Source organism: Artemia sp. Qi Xiang Cuo, chromosome 13 (genome assembly GCF_049724085.1).
Source record: "Artemia sp. Qi Xiang Cuo chromosome 13, ASM4972408v1, whole genome shotgun sequence".
NCBI lineage: Eukaryota > Metazoa > Arthropoda > Branchiopoda > Anostraca > Artemiidae > Artemia > Artemia sp. Qi Xiang Cuo.
Genome location: NC_142806.1, coordinates 69,384,634 through 69,398,734, shown reverse-complemented (window position 1 = coordinate 69,398,734; position 14,101 = coordinate 69,384,634). Strand labels below are relative to the sequence as shown.

Sequence of the window (14,101 nt, the reverse complement as noted above, 5' to 3'; positions counted from 1 at the left end):
GAATAATTTCTGTTCGTTTTAAGTTTTAATGTCACTCCTTACTTTCAGTTTAAAAAACTTGTTTTTTTTACTTAATTTCTGATCGTTTTTTAGTTAATGCAGCTTTCATTTTGGCTCGCCGTCATTGAATAAGTAAACAAAATTTGCATAAAAATTTTACTTTTCTTTTGCTAAATGGCTGTCTCTAAATTTGTTTCTGACGTAATTTAGAAATTAACTTACGTAACGAACTTCTATAGTGGTATATTTTTATTCTGAAAAAAAATACAGAATGGCATATTTTTGAAGATATGAGCTTGAAACCTATGTTTTCTATATAGAGTTTTCTGATACGCTGAATCTGACGGTGTGATTTTCATTAAAATTCGTTCGCTTTTAGGGGATATTTCCCCCCTCTTTAAAAAATTGGGTAAATTTTCTTAGGCTCGTAGCCTTTGATGAGTAATACTAAACTTAACAAAATTTGTATATTTAGAATCAGCATTATAAACCCATTCTTTTGATACATTTATTGACATCAAAGTTCCGTTTTTAAAAGTTTCGATTACTATTGAGCCGTATCGCTTGTTTTTTTTTTTTTATTACGTATGTTATTACGTATATGATGGGGTTCTCCCCTTAGTCAATACCACGCTCTTTACGTTAAAAGTTAAAGAAAATTTTAGTTCACACACCCCTGAATCACAAAGGCCGTTTAATTAGAATAGATAGCTTTTTTGAAAGCACTAAAAAAACTATAGCGTAAAGAGCGAGGTATTGACTTGGGGGAGACCCCCCTCATATACGTAATAATTTCTGTTAATTTTAAGTTCTAATGTTGCTTCTTACTTTCAATTGAAAAAACTTGTTTTTTTTAATTTAATTTCTGATCGTTTTTTAAATAATGCTTGGAAATCCGGCGCCCCCTTCATAGAAATGTCCCTTACCCCAAAGAAACATCCTCCACGGAACGATTATCCCAAGTAACCCCTCCTCAATTTTCTCAGGCGCGTAACTTTTTATGGGTAAAATTAAACTTGATGAAACTTATATATTTAAAGTCAAAATTAAAATCTGATTCTTTTGATGCATGTATTGGTACCAAAATTCCGGTTTTTAGAGTTTCGGTTACCATTTAGCCGGGTCGCTCCTTACTTACAGTTCGTTACCACGAACTGTTTGATCCAGTCACAAGTCTTTTGTTTTAGATCTTGTTTTGAGAGCAGCCTGAAATTCCATTTTGAGGCCAAACATAGCCTATGCTACAAGATACACATTAATCCATTTCAAGTAAATGTAAAAATGCATTTAAGCACATTATCAAATGCTTAAAGACAGGTAAAGAATGCCTTTTTAACAAAGAGCTAAGATTTTAGGCAAAGGTTTTTTTTTACTTTCTTCAAAAGCCTTTGAATTAAGTAAACAAGACTTTTAGGAATGATTCTTTGGTCCAGAAGGTACTTATGCATTAAACGTACTCTTTTGGAAACCAATCACGAAAAACCCACCCATTCAAGAGACCGCTATAGAGTAATGCAAGACAAGGCGTGGTTTTCATATAGCCCAATTTTGTTTCAAAACTATTATATATTCATCCTATTTTATTTCATTTCATTAGCATTAGCCAAAACTCGACTTCTTTAGCATTATATAAAGGAGCACGTTTAATACATAAGTACCATCCAAAATATATCCTAGGAGACGGTATTAAGCTCTTATTTTTACCCTTCCCTCATTTCTAGGGCTTAGAAGAGTGCATGAAAGGATGAATATCAAATAATTTATATAAATGGCCTACAAATAAAGTGAACATACCAGTTGATGCCTTTTTTATGCTCTTTCCAAATATATTAATTGTTTTTGGTGCAAATTCAATTTTAAGCCCTTTACAGACCCTCAAAGATGATGTCTTTTTCTCTTTGTTCAGATATGGCTTATATACCTCTCTTAGCATGGCTCTTTTTAAAATTAAATAAAAAAAAACAAGTTTTTTAAACTGAAAGTAAGGAGCGACATTAAAACTTAAAACGAACAGAAATTATTCCGTATATGAAAGGGGCTGTCCCCTCCTCAACGCCTCACTCTTTACGCTAAAGTTTTTTTATTGTTTTAAAAAACAAAGTTGTGAGACAGAGTTAAACTTTAGCGTAGAGAGTGAGGTGGTGAGGAGGGGATAGGCCCTTTCATATAAGGACTAGTTTCTGTTCGTTTTAAGTTTTAATGTCACTCCTTGCTTTCAGTTTAAAAAACTTATTTTTTTTATTTAATTTCTGATCGTTTTTTAGTTAATACAGCTTTTATTTTGGCTCACCGTCATTGAATAAGTAAATAAGATTTGCATAAAAATTTTGCTTTTATTTTGCTAAATGGCTGTATCTAAATTTGGTTCTTACTTAATTTAAAAATTAAATTACTTAACAAACTTCTGTATTCGTATATTTTTCTTCTGGCAAAAAATACAAAGTTGCAGATTTTTGCATATATGAGCTTGAAACCTATGTTATAGGGTTTTCTGATACGCTGAATCTGACGGTGTGATTTTCATTAAAAATTTTTCACTTTTAGGGATGTTTCCCCCTCTTTAAAAAATCAGGTGAGTTTTCTGAGGCTCGTAGCCTTTGATGAGTAATACTAAACTTAATAAAATTCATATATTTAGAATCAGCATTATAAGCCCATTCTTTTGATACATTTATTGACATCAAAGTTCCGTTTTTAAAAGTTCCGCTTACTATTGAGCCGTATCGCTTGTTTTTTTTATTGTTTTTTTTTTTATTACGTATATGTTATTAGGTATATGATGGGGTTCTCCCCTTAGTCAATACCACGCTCTTTACGTTAAAAGTTACAAAAAATTTAATTCACAAACCCCTGAATCACAAAGGCCGTTTAATTAGAATAGATAGCTCTTTAGAAAGAACTAAAAAAAAACTGTAGCTTAAAGTGCTAAGTATTGACTAGGGGGAGAAACCCCTCATATACTTAATAATTTCTGTTCATTTTAAGTTCTAATGTTGCTTTTTACTTTCAGTTGAAAGTACTTGTTTTTTTTTAATTTAATTTCTGATCGTTTTTTAAATAATGCTTGGAAATCCGGCGCCCCCTTCATAGAAATGTCCCTTACCCCACAGAAACATCCTCCACGGAAAGATTCTCCCGAGTAACCCCCTCCTCTAGCCCCCTCCCCCCCCCCCTGACCAGAAAAAAATTCTTCCTGAAAATGTTTAATTAAATGTCTTCCTGAGAACTTTTAATTTTCGTTCCAATGAGCCCTCTTACGATATTCTAGGACCACTTGGTCAATACGATTACCCCTGGGAAAAAAAAACAAAAAACAAACAAATAAACACGCACCCGTGATCTTTCTTCTGGCAAAAATGCAAAATTCCACATTTTTGTAGATAGAAGCTTGAAACCTCTGCAGTAGAGTTATCTGATACGCTGAATATGATGGTGTGAATTTCATTAAGGTTCTATAACTTTTAGGGGGTCTTTTCCCCTTTTTTCGAAAATCAGCCAAATTTTCTCAGGCGCGTAACTTTTGATGGGTAAGGTTAAACTTGATGAAACTTATATTTTTGAAATCAGAATTAAAATCTGATTCTTTTGATGTATCTATTGGTACCAAAATTCTGTTTTTTAGAGTTTCGGTTACCATTGAGCCGGGTCGCTCCTTACTTACAGTTCGTTGCCACGAACTGTTTGACTGATTTACCTGTATATTAAATTGACAGTGATGAATTTGAGAATCAATTAACCCTTTGAATATATATAATATAGACTATAAATAACAATAATAATTTATTTATTACCCACTATAAAAAAGAAGTGGGGTACATCAAGAACAAAAAAAAAAAAAAAAAAAAAAAAAAAAAAAAGCAAACTTGCACAATTAACAATTATTTACATAAAACGACATGAATTATGGTGCGCAGTAAGACCAGCAGATAACGACAGCTATCCCGGAAGCACAGACCCTTTTTCCCGTAAATCAGGGAGGCCCAATCGCGATATTAGATGCCGGTTCCGGAACCACGGAGGGAGGCACAAAAGGTACCGAGAAAATTTAAAATAATAAGTCCGGATAGAATTCAGATCTTTAGGCTTCAGAATTGGAAGAAAACCAGATAAAAAAAGAATAGAATGATCACAAAATGAAAAATATAATTTCCCAAGCGCTTTTCTACCTCCCTCTATTTGCAACAATTTTTGAATATCATATCTGATTTTTTTTTTTTTTTTTTTTTTTTTTTTTTTTTTTTTTTTTTTGCATTAGAAACTGTCAGAACCCAAGTGTTTTTAGACTATTAGTAATTTGACTACTAAACCACTGAAAATAAGAGACACGGGGAATATATAAAAAAACACAGTTAAGTGGGAGAGTCGCACTCGAATTAAATGAAGTATATTCGCACTCATCAACGTTCAACATAAGCCCAATCTGCCCTAACTGGTCTGATATCCAGCTGACAGAATGTGAGAACCCAATCCTAGAATGACTGACAAGGAGAACATCGTCCGCAAAAGCAAGATACGAGACATCAATTCCATCAGAAATGAAAGTCGAAGGCAAAGATGAAAGGATAGGAAATAAATAATTTAAAAATAGTTGGAGAAAGCACACCACCTTGACCGACCCTACGTCAAAGAAACACCTTTGAATCAGAAACTACTCCGTTACGTTTTACGCAAATAAAAGAGTTAGAATACCAGTACCGTAACAAAACAACAATAGAAAGGTTAATATCATTGGAAAGCAGTGAATAGAGTGCATATGAGTGGACTATACTATTGAAAGCTTTCGAAAGATCAAGAGCACAGATATGCAGAGGAGATTTATTATTAACAGATTGCAACAGGAGGGAAGCTAGAACACAATGGGCATGCTGACATCCCAGCCTTTTTTGAAAGCTAAATTGGTTTTCACCAAAATTAACATTTTCTGAAATTAAAGGGAGAAGATTATATTTAAAAATTTTGCTAAGATTGCACAAAACAGTAATTGGTCAATAAAACTACGCTCTGACGAAGTTTTTTCATGCTTCAAAGCCGAGGTGTGCCGCCGAGAAAACTGTCGGGAACCATAGAAGTAGATAAACACATCTAAAACAGTAGCTGAAGGTGATCTATCAAAGTTGGCCAAACTACTTTTAGATTACCTTAAATTACCTTAAATCGCACTTGCTAGCGATAGGACCAATCCTGTGTCCGCCAGCTTCAGTGATGATAGTTAATCATCATTTGTGGCGTCCCAAATGGTGCACCACGGTTTGATAAGAAGAAATTCCGTCTTGATCAACAGAGCTAGATTGCATTTTCTTAATAGCTTGACCAATATCAACAGTAGAAACTGGTAATACATTACTCTGAGAAATATGATTAGGCAAACACAACTCAAGAAGGTTACTAAAAAGCTTTTCAACTTCCCTGTTCACCTTGCCAAAAATATCATTATAATACAACACCCAAGTATGAACTGCTATAGGACTTTCAGAAAAATCACTACTAAGCATATCCAAATTTTGAACATGAGACCACTCCTTTCTCAACACAGGAAAATCAAAACCAGATACCCTAGACTGCCGTAAACGTTTTTTATAAGCATGCTTGGTACTTTGCTTCAGATCAAAGACAACTCCTCCAAACCTGAGCCTCTTCCTTTCTTCAGTAGCCAAGTCTACGCTGAAACAACGTAAGAACCTAAATATGCAGTTACATTCAAAGTGTTCACCATTAGAGAGGGGGGGGGGGGTTAATACTTGAACAATGAGGAGACGTCATACTTTAAAGGAAAATGGATGACTATTTGACTATTTAGTCAAATACTATCTAAAGTATTTGATCATACTATTTAAAGGAAAATGGATGACTATTTAGTCAAATACTATCTAAAGTATTTGATCATACTATTTAAAGGAAAATGGATGAATATATGGGTGTCTTGGCTGACCGCAAGACACCCATATTCGTAGCCAAAACTTAACTTTATTCTTTAATTCTGGGTCCAAAACCCATTCTGTTTTTTTTTTTTTTTTTTAACTTCAATCTGTTCTAGAAGAACAGCAGTTGCCTCTGCTTGTTTTAAGCACCAAATTATTTTATCATAATATTCATTTAGAGACTGCTTATCATTTGAGAAACGGTCAGTAACTTGAAGCAAATGGTAAGGAACTTTTATAGAGCACAATAACGCGGACAACATAGTAATATAAAGTGCATAATTAGCTCTACTCCAGTTATTCCTGTAAAACCACTTAGAACTTTGTGTAAATGGTCTAGTAGAACGAAAAACGACTAGTGAAGCAGAGAACAAAATCGGGAGGTGGTCAATATCACGATTGTCTTCATGAACAAGAACAGTTGATACATTAATATTTGGCAAGGAAACTACATGGTCAACATTAGACAAACTCCTAGATTGGTGAATATATGGATAATCAACACTTTTCTCGACTATTTTATAAGCTGAAAAAGCATCAACAACTATATCAGATCAAACTGAATGACTTGTAATATATGTGTTGAAGTCACCAACCACTATGAAATCATAACCAGTCAATACAACAGACACAAGAATAGCCATAAGGTTTGCCAAGGCTTTCATATACATGTTTAAAGTGGAAATAGTTTTTTGTTACATGGGAGATACACATTTATAAGCACAGTATTACCAAACTGTAAGGATAAATTTATCACTGTGAAAACACACTGGAGAAAGCAAACTCAGGTTATTCTTAACAATACACGCAAGACCTCCAGAAGGTCTACCAAAAGTGACCTCAGCATAAGTTGTGAAAATGGAATGATTACAACTTCTTTTTAACACGGTAATACTAGTAGAAGTCAGGAGGTGTTCTTGAAGGCATACTATGTCAAACCAGTCACACAATTCATCAATCATATGGTCCTTTAAACAAGTACCATTTATATTAAGCAAAACAATCAAAACAGACACAACCATTTCTTCTTGGCAATGATATCTCTCAGCACTTTGCATCCAAGACTAAAGGAGGCATGATTTTCACCACAATTGGCACATCTTGCATCAAGCAGGCAGGGAGAATCCTTGGTGGAAATCTGAGGGCCTGCCCAGCATGCACACTTTGCAACCAAACTTGTACAATCAGCTACTCTATGGTCTGGCAAACAGCATTTGAAACAGCACCAAGGTGCCAACAGATATTCTTTCACAGATAAGTATTCATATCCAAGTTTAACACCATTTTGCATAGCCTTAGCTTTTGACATGGAGTCACAAAACTTAAGCTTAACCATGCAAGTGTCACAGAGCTGCATAGCTTCCACCACACCTGGATATCCTTGAAAGAATGAGAGGTCTAAGTCCTTTGATATTCCTCTGACTATCCTAAAAAATCACTTAGTGATCACCTTGGATGGAGATTCTGCTAAAATCACTGAAATTGAGTCTTTGAATTCTTCAGCAGTAGATTTTTTAACATTAATTACCCATTTGTCACCTCGCAAACTCAGCTTGGTAACTGCGTCATGACAGCTTACTTTATCAAGCACTTGTTTGTGTTTTATCAGACCATTTAGTGTTTATAGCACTTTAGAGACAACAACAGTGGTGTGAGAGTCAGTTGACAGCATCACATGGACAGGCAGTGGTGGAAAGTGATTATCATATGAATTGAACTTACTTGAAACAGTCTTTAGGAAGTGTTCCATTTTATTCAATTTTGCATTCAAACTCAAATAAACCAAAGCAGGGATGACAGGTGCATCATTTGGAGAACGAATTACAAACATCAGTAGGTCTATGTCTTCATTGTCACATTTCACAAATATGCTTAACATATCCTTCAGAAGGCTTTCCAAAGCCTTTGGCCCCTGTCTTCTTAGAAGCTCAGTCCCAGGTATGGCCACATCATAGAGGAGTTTTTTTTAGCTTTGATTACACTTGGCAAGTCCAGAAAAAACTCCTTTCCAAACTTTAGTATTTCGTTTTCATTCACTCCATTATCACAGTTAAATTGCAAAAAAATTAAAACCAGCATAAAAACAAGTCCATTAGTCATTATTCACTGTACATATCATAAGAACCAGATACCAATAAGCAAAGGAAGTGCAGTTTCTTGCTACCAGATCCCTGCAGTTTAAGGGATTAACACTCCCAGCAGGTACAATGGCCCTTGCAACAAGAAACTCCCCTCTTCTGCTTGCTTATTAGTAAAATTGAATTATAATCAGATTATCAAATCAAATTAAAAATATAGTAGAATAATAGAGGACCTTATATGAGTGAGTAAACATATCCAACGGTAAAATAGTCTGTAAATATCAAATTATTATTTCACTTATTGCAAAACTGACGGTCACTGCAATCCACTGTAATTTATTCCAAATTTAATCCAGCTTAAATATCAATAGATGTTCACATGTCAAATGCTAAATGATAACCTATGTATTTGGGTAAGATTATGTTAAGTCAGGTTAAAATTAAATTGTGCCAAACAAGATTATCATATTTGTAAAGAGCATAAAAAAAGGCATTAAGTGGTATGTTCACTTATTTATGGATCATTTATGTCACACTCAATATTTACCCATAAAAGACAGGTCCACACAGAGGCCAATTGAAATTTTGACAAAAAATCTTTGACCTTAATTATGGATTTTAGTTTCTTTTTGTTTGGCTCTAGTTTCCAAAAATATAATTCCTTCAATTTTTGAAAATCTTGGAAAAACCAAGGCTTTTATTCCAAATCTAAGAAACAGTGAAAAATTTTTAAAACTTTATTAATTGGATACTTTTCTTGTGTTGCATTTGAGCAGTAGGTCTGTTTCTGATAATTTCACCTAAATTTTGAGCATATATGAGAAGTCCCCAAAGTTCAGTGTCCTTTGTAGGGGAAGAAGTATTGGTAAATATTTTGCCGTTCATACTATTGATTTATGAATTGTCACGCCATTTGGGGGGAGGGAGCAGGGGGCCATGCCCCCCTGGTTTTTGAGGGGCCCAATTTTCAACTCTGAAGCTCTTGTTTATTCTTTCTTTTCCAAATTTTCTTTGTTGCTTTCAATTTATTCCTGAAAAATCAAAAACCATGTCTTTAAAAAGCAGCAAATTGAAGACACTCAAAAATTTGCAGCAAAGTTACCCATTTGAAGAATATATCATTTGGCAAAGCTTTGTTGGATTCAGCCTGTCACATTATACAGTCTTTAATAATGTATGTACCTGGTCAGCCTGTAGTAATTTGCAACAACTGGGAAAAGGGGTATCTGGACTAGGGTCTTGGAGCGTAATTTCTCATTTTGTATTTAGTGCACTGTATACTGTAGCGTCTTCTTTTTGAGAGACATAGGGGAGACATATATGTGGCAGCCACCAACGAAGAGAACGGCTTCCAGCATAAACAGTACAGATTTATACATGAAACCATATGATAACCCCTGTCAACCAGTTCTGACTGACTATCCTTTCACTACCATCAGGAATTGCACAAGAAAATTCAACAGCTCCTATTTCTTAGCATATCCATGGCTCAAATATTCAAAAGAACAGAACTCAGTATTCTCCTTCTGTTGCTGATACTTCAGTGGATCATTTCTAAGACCAGGCAAATGATATTGCAAAAGAGCATTTATCAATGTAGGATTGAGAAAGTGGAGACATTTCAGAGCTGGTAAGGCAGCATGAAAGCAGTGACCAGCACAAAGCATTCACCATTTCCTGAACCAAATTTAAACCTATTCAGATAGAGACAGCCAAGTCTGTTGCCTCATGCCTCTCCAAAGAATGGTAAAAAGAAATACTAGAGAACAGATGGTATGACCTTGACTGGTCAAAATGGGTTGGACAGTGCTATGATGGGGCAAGTTTAATGAGCAGACATGTTTCAGCAGTACAGGCCCATATCTGGAAAAAAGCACTGCATGTGGTGTACACTCACTGTCATTCCTATAGACTTAACCTTGCTATTGGAAATTATATGCAGGATATACAAAAAATTTGATCAGTATTTTCAGTTTTGCAAACAGTTTATGGTTTTGTCTCCAACAGCAACACTCAATAACAGTTGTTTGTTGAGGCCCAGACAACTCCCAACATGTCTGTGCTAACGCTTGAAAGGACAGTTGTGACACATTGGTCTTACTGGTATGGATAAGTGGCTAAAATTCTGGCAAGATATGATTGCATACTCGCTGGTCTGTCAGTTGTTCAAGAATCTTCTGACAGGGAGGAAGCAGCAGTAGCTACAGGTCTTAAGAATCAACTAGAGTCATGTCCCGTCATATTCAGTTTTCATGTCATTCATTCTTGCAGTGATCAACCCTCTTTCTGAACAACTGCAGGCCCCAGATCTGATCATTTCAGACGCCTGCGCTTTAATCACCACAACAAAAAACCAACTGAAGACATTGCTATTAATGTTGGAGCTGATCTGTTGGAAACAAGCACTCTTGCTCCAACCATACCAGCAAATCAAAACAAGTTCAGAAGATATCCAAAGACTCAGAGACTATTTTATGACATCAACACTTGGAAAGCATAGCACTGAATCTGAGGGCACAAGAACACAAGAGAAAATGCAAAGAGAGTTCTATAAGGTTTTGGACAGAGTGGTAAATGAGTTTGAAGAGCATTTCTCTGTCTAGATGCCAGTACTAGAAGCCACACAATGCTTTAACCCCAAATCCAAAGACTTCATGAACACAGATTTACTTCTAGAGATTGTGACATACTTTGTCAAGTCTGGCATTGATGTTATTGAGCTGAAGAGTCAAGCTTTTATAGCTTGTGCATATGTGTTGCAGCATCTGCAGAACTGGCAAATGCTTTATATGTTTTCAAAAGCCAAGAAGGATTGAAACAAGCTTATTCTGTGGTTCTTAAGGTTGTGAGGGTATTCCTCACACTCCTTCTCATAACATGCTCAAATGAATGATTTTTCTCTGTGTTGACATTCGTGAAGGTTTATCTTCAGACAACAATGGACAATGAGTGACTTTCACGTTTGCTCTTTATGTCCTCTGAAAAGGCTGCAGTGAAGGAGCTCAATTTTGAAAAGCTTGTGGAAGACTTTGCAAAAATGAAGCCAAGGAGATGCCCATTGGTGAAGTAACTGCACATAACTTTCAGTTTTTAATTTGTGTTGTAAATGTTCCATATTGTACCAATTTTTTGGTCCCTAACCAGGTTGCAAAGGGCAAAATCTAAATAAATTACATTGCTTTAATGTGTATTCAAGACTAATTTGAAGAGTAGTCTACCAAAAGCGTAATTACAATTTGAGTCTGAACAGGGGCCAAAAATTGATTTTTGCCCCACCCCCTGAGGTTTTCTGAAATGGCACCACTGCCTATGAATAAATTAAAGGTAATTTCTTTTTTATACTCTTTACAAATATAATAATAACTTCTCTTGCAAATTCAAATTTAAGACTGTTTTGAACCCTTGAAAATGACTAAAAAATTTCTAGTTTTTGGGTATAAAAAAGGCTTAAACCATGGATTTTAAACTTAATATTTGATTATAAATCCATTTTTTTAAAGTTATATAGTCTATCAGCATTGATTTATCACAATTAAGTTAGATAAAATATTCAAAATAATTTCTCTATTTTTTTTTCCACCAAGTTTCTTCTATTGGCATTGATATTTTTATATGTAGGAGAAATTGCAGTTTTAATAGAACAAGAAGGAAACATGGCAAACTGTTCCTAATTTTTTTTTTATATATTCAAGAAATAGAATGAAATTATTTTTTTCAAGGGTCCTAAAATGACTTAAAATTAAATTTGCAAATAAAGCAATTATTATATTCAGAAAGAGCATAAGAAATGTTATCTAGTATTATGTTTAATTTATTTGTAGGTCAACAATATGAACAACAAATATTTACCACAGTATGATCCCAGGAAATCATTAGCCTAGGGACCTAGATCCATTTTGAAAGTTTTATTCAGCTTAGCTTCTTCACAAGATAGAAATATGCCTCTCATCTAAAATTTTACCTAACAAAGATATGATGACTGTATTGGCAAAAAAAAAACAATGGATATATGTGTTATTAAGGGCTAGGCTATATCTTGTCCCATTTGGGACAACAGTTTAGGCTATACTACTTTGGTATTAGCCTATGATGTTTCCTTCACAAGGAAAATCCTTCAATATGACAATTGATTGAACCTTCATGCAGCTTAGGGTTGAGGAGGAGCATATGAAAGGAAATAAAATTTGGCTTAGGCAACTTAGCAAGGACTGCAGATCTTGGAAAGGCAGTTCCTGGGTATAGAGGATCACAGAAACATTCTGAAAAACTGTTGAAATAGAAAAAAGAATATGGTAAAATTATAATTTAGCTACTTTTTGCTATCTTGAAAAGGGGTTAAATTAGGAAAATAAAACTTTAAGGGATGAGTCTAGGCCTATAGGCTAAAGTATGTCCTGGGAAGGTATTCCCAGGACAATGAAGGTACATCATTTAGCCTATGCTGAAGATCCATTTTGCAAGGTTTCACTTTTATAACACGCATATTTTTAAAGGTAATCAATGGTCAAGACCCTCCAGAGGGAGAAGGAGTGTAGGTAGGTAATTCAAAATACCTTACCAGGACACACTTTAGCCTGTAGACCCATCCTTGAAAGTTTTATTTTCCTATGGTAACCTAAGATAACCCCTTTCTAAGATAGCCAAAATTAGAATTTTACAAGAATAGAAATAACAAAAACAGTCCATTGTACCAGGTTAGAATATGATTTAATCTTAATCCCATACTAGGCTAAAACAATTTCTTCTTATTTCTATTTTTGGCTATAGTCTAGCCAACTAAAGACGAAGATAGATGTCGTTAATCTTCTTCATCTCAGTACGTCCCCAAAATTTCACATAAAGAAAAAACCCTGAAGACCTTGCCATTAAATCTGAAATGCTATGTCAATGTTTGTAATATATTGTATAGTCATAATCAAGGCCGTATCCAGGATTTTTTTTTTTGAGTGGGTTTTACACAAAAAAAAACTCAAAAAACACATACAAAATTTTTTTATATCCATTTTTGTTACGTTTTCACGAGTCAGACAAACATTTCGGGGGGGGGGGGGGGGTTCAAACCCCCCTAACCCCTCTCCTTTTGTGTATGGCTTGGGTCGTAATGTGTATCATGTGTAAAACCAATGTAAGTTTTAATGTTTTTCTTTTGACTATAATTGTTTTTGGAATAATTGTGGCGGTCTGACATAAGTGGCCAAACTAGTGGAGAAAATGGTTTGCCACCAAGGTTATATAATTTAATCCTGTAAATTGATTCACACAAACGAAAGTAGACATCGTCTGTGAAACCCCTTGTAATAGTTGCTTAGCCAAATGACGAAATTTTTTTCAGTTCTCTATTCTGAGATAACTACTCGATGTCTGTGAAAAACATAAATGCGTACGTGACAGAGTTGAATCATGCCACAATAACGTTGAAATCAACGACAACAACAACATTGAAGAAAGTATTTTTATATCCAAGTATTTTGCGAAAGGGGTTTAGATGTCGACAACCCTTTTGCAGAGACTCTGAACACAAATTGCAGAGATCTGGCCTCCTTTACTTTCTCAACATGTACGTCAAATCAGTGGTGGATCCAGGGGGCGAGTGCGAGCTCTTAACGCAAGTTTATTGGATCAACCTATTCCCCCCCCTCCTTAAAAAATCCTGGATCTGACCATGCTTCAAACCAGCTACAGATCCCCAAGCAACTAGGTTATATGTTTATACTTTCCACAAAGTTTGGTTGATATACAACGTCTTCCTCTATTAGAAATCCTGATGATAAGAACTTATGAGCCTCCTTCCATCCTCCAGAGAAGTCAGGCTGGTATAATAAAAAACATCACCCTCGTTTCTGACTTTTAATCATAATTCGGCTTTGCCGTTTCATTGTCCACGTCAATAAATTTGAGAATATTATAATCTGTCAGAATTTTCCTATTATACTGGCATAAGAGCGTAATTCTATGTCCAAAAAGCATTATTAAAAAAAATGTAAAACCCAGCTGACACAAGGAGATAAAGACGGGTCACCTCGATATAGGCACATGGGGGAAAATGTACTTTAATTTTACCGTTTTACATCTCTGACGTGTTATTAGAAGTCAATTACACAA

The 14,101-nt window shown here is 34.9% G+C and overlaps 1 protein-coding gene across 3 annotated transcripts in view; it reads right to left on the bottom strand.

The window, feature by feature from the left end:
• The window catches only part of phtf (putative homeodomain transcription factor), a 171,564-nt gene extending 158,813 nt beyond the window's left edge, over positions 1–12,751 (bottom strand). For all 3 annotated transcript variants that reach the window (XM_089098552.1, XM_089098549.1, XM_089098550.1), the window contains exon 1: positions 12,691–12,751. In XM_089098552.1, the coding sequence (XP_088954678.1) occupies positions 12,691–12,722 (32 nt within the window). In that variant the 5' untranslated portion in view covers positions 12,723–12,751. The remainder of the gene's footprint in view (positions 1–12,690) is intronic.
• Positions 12,752–14,101: the final 1,350 nt, after the last annotated feature.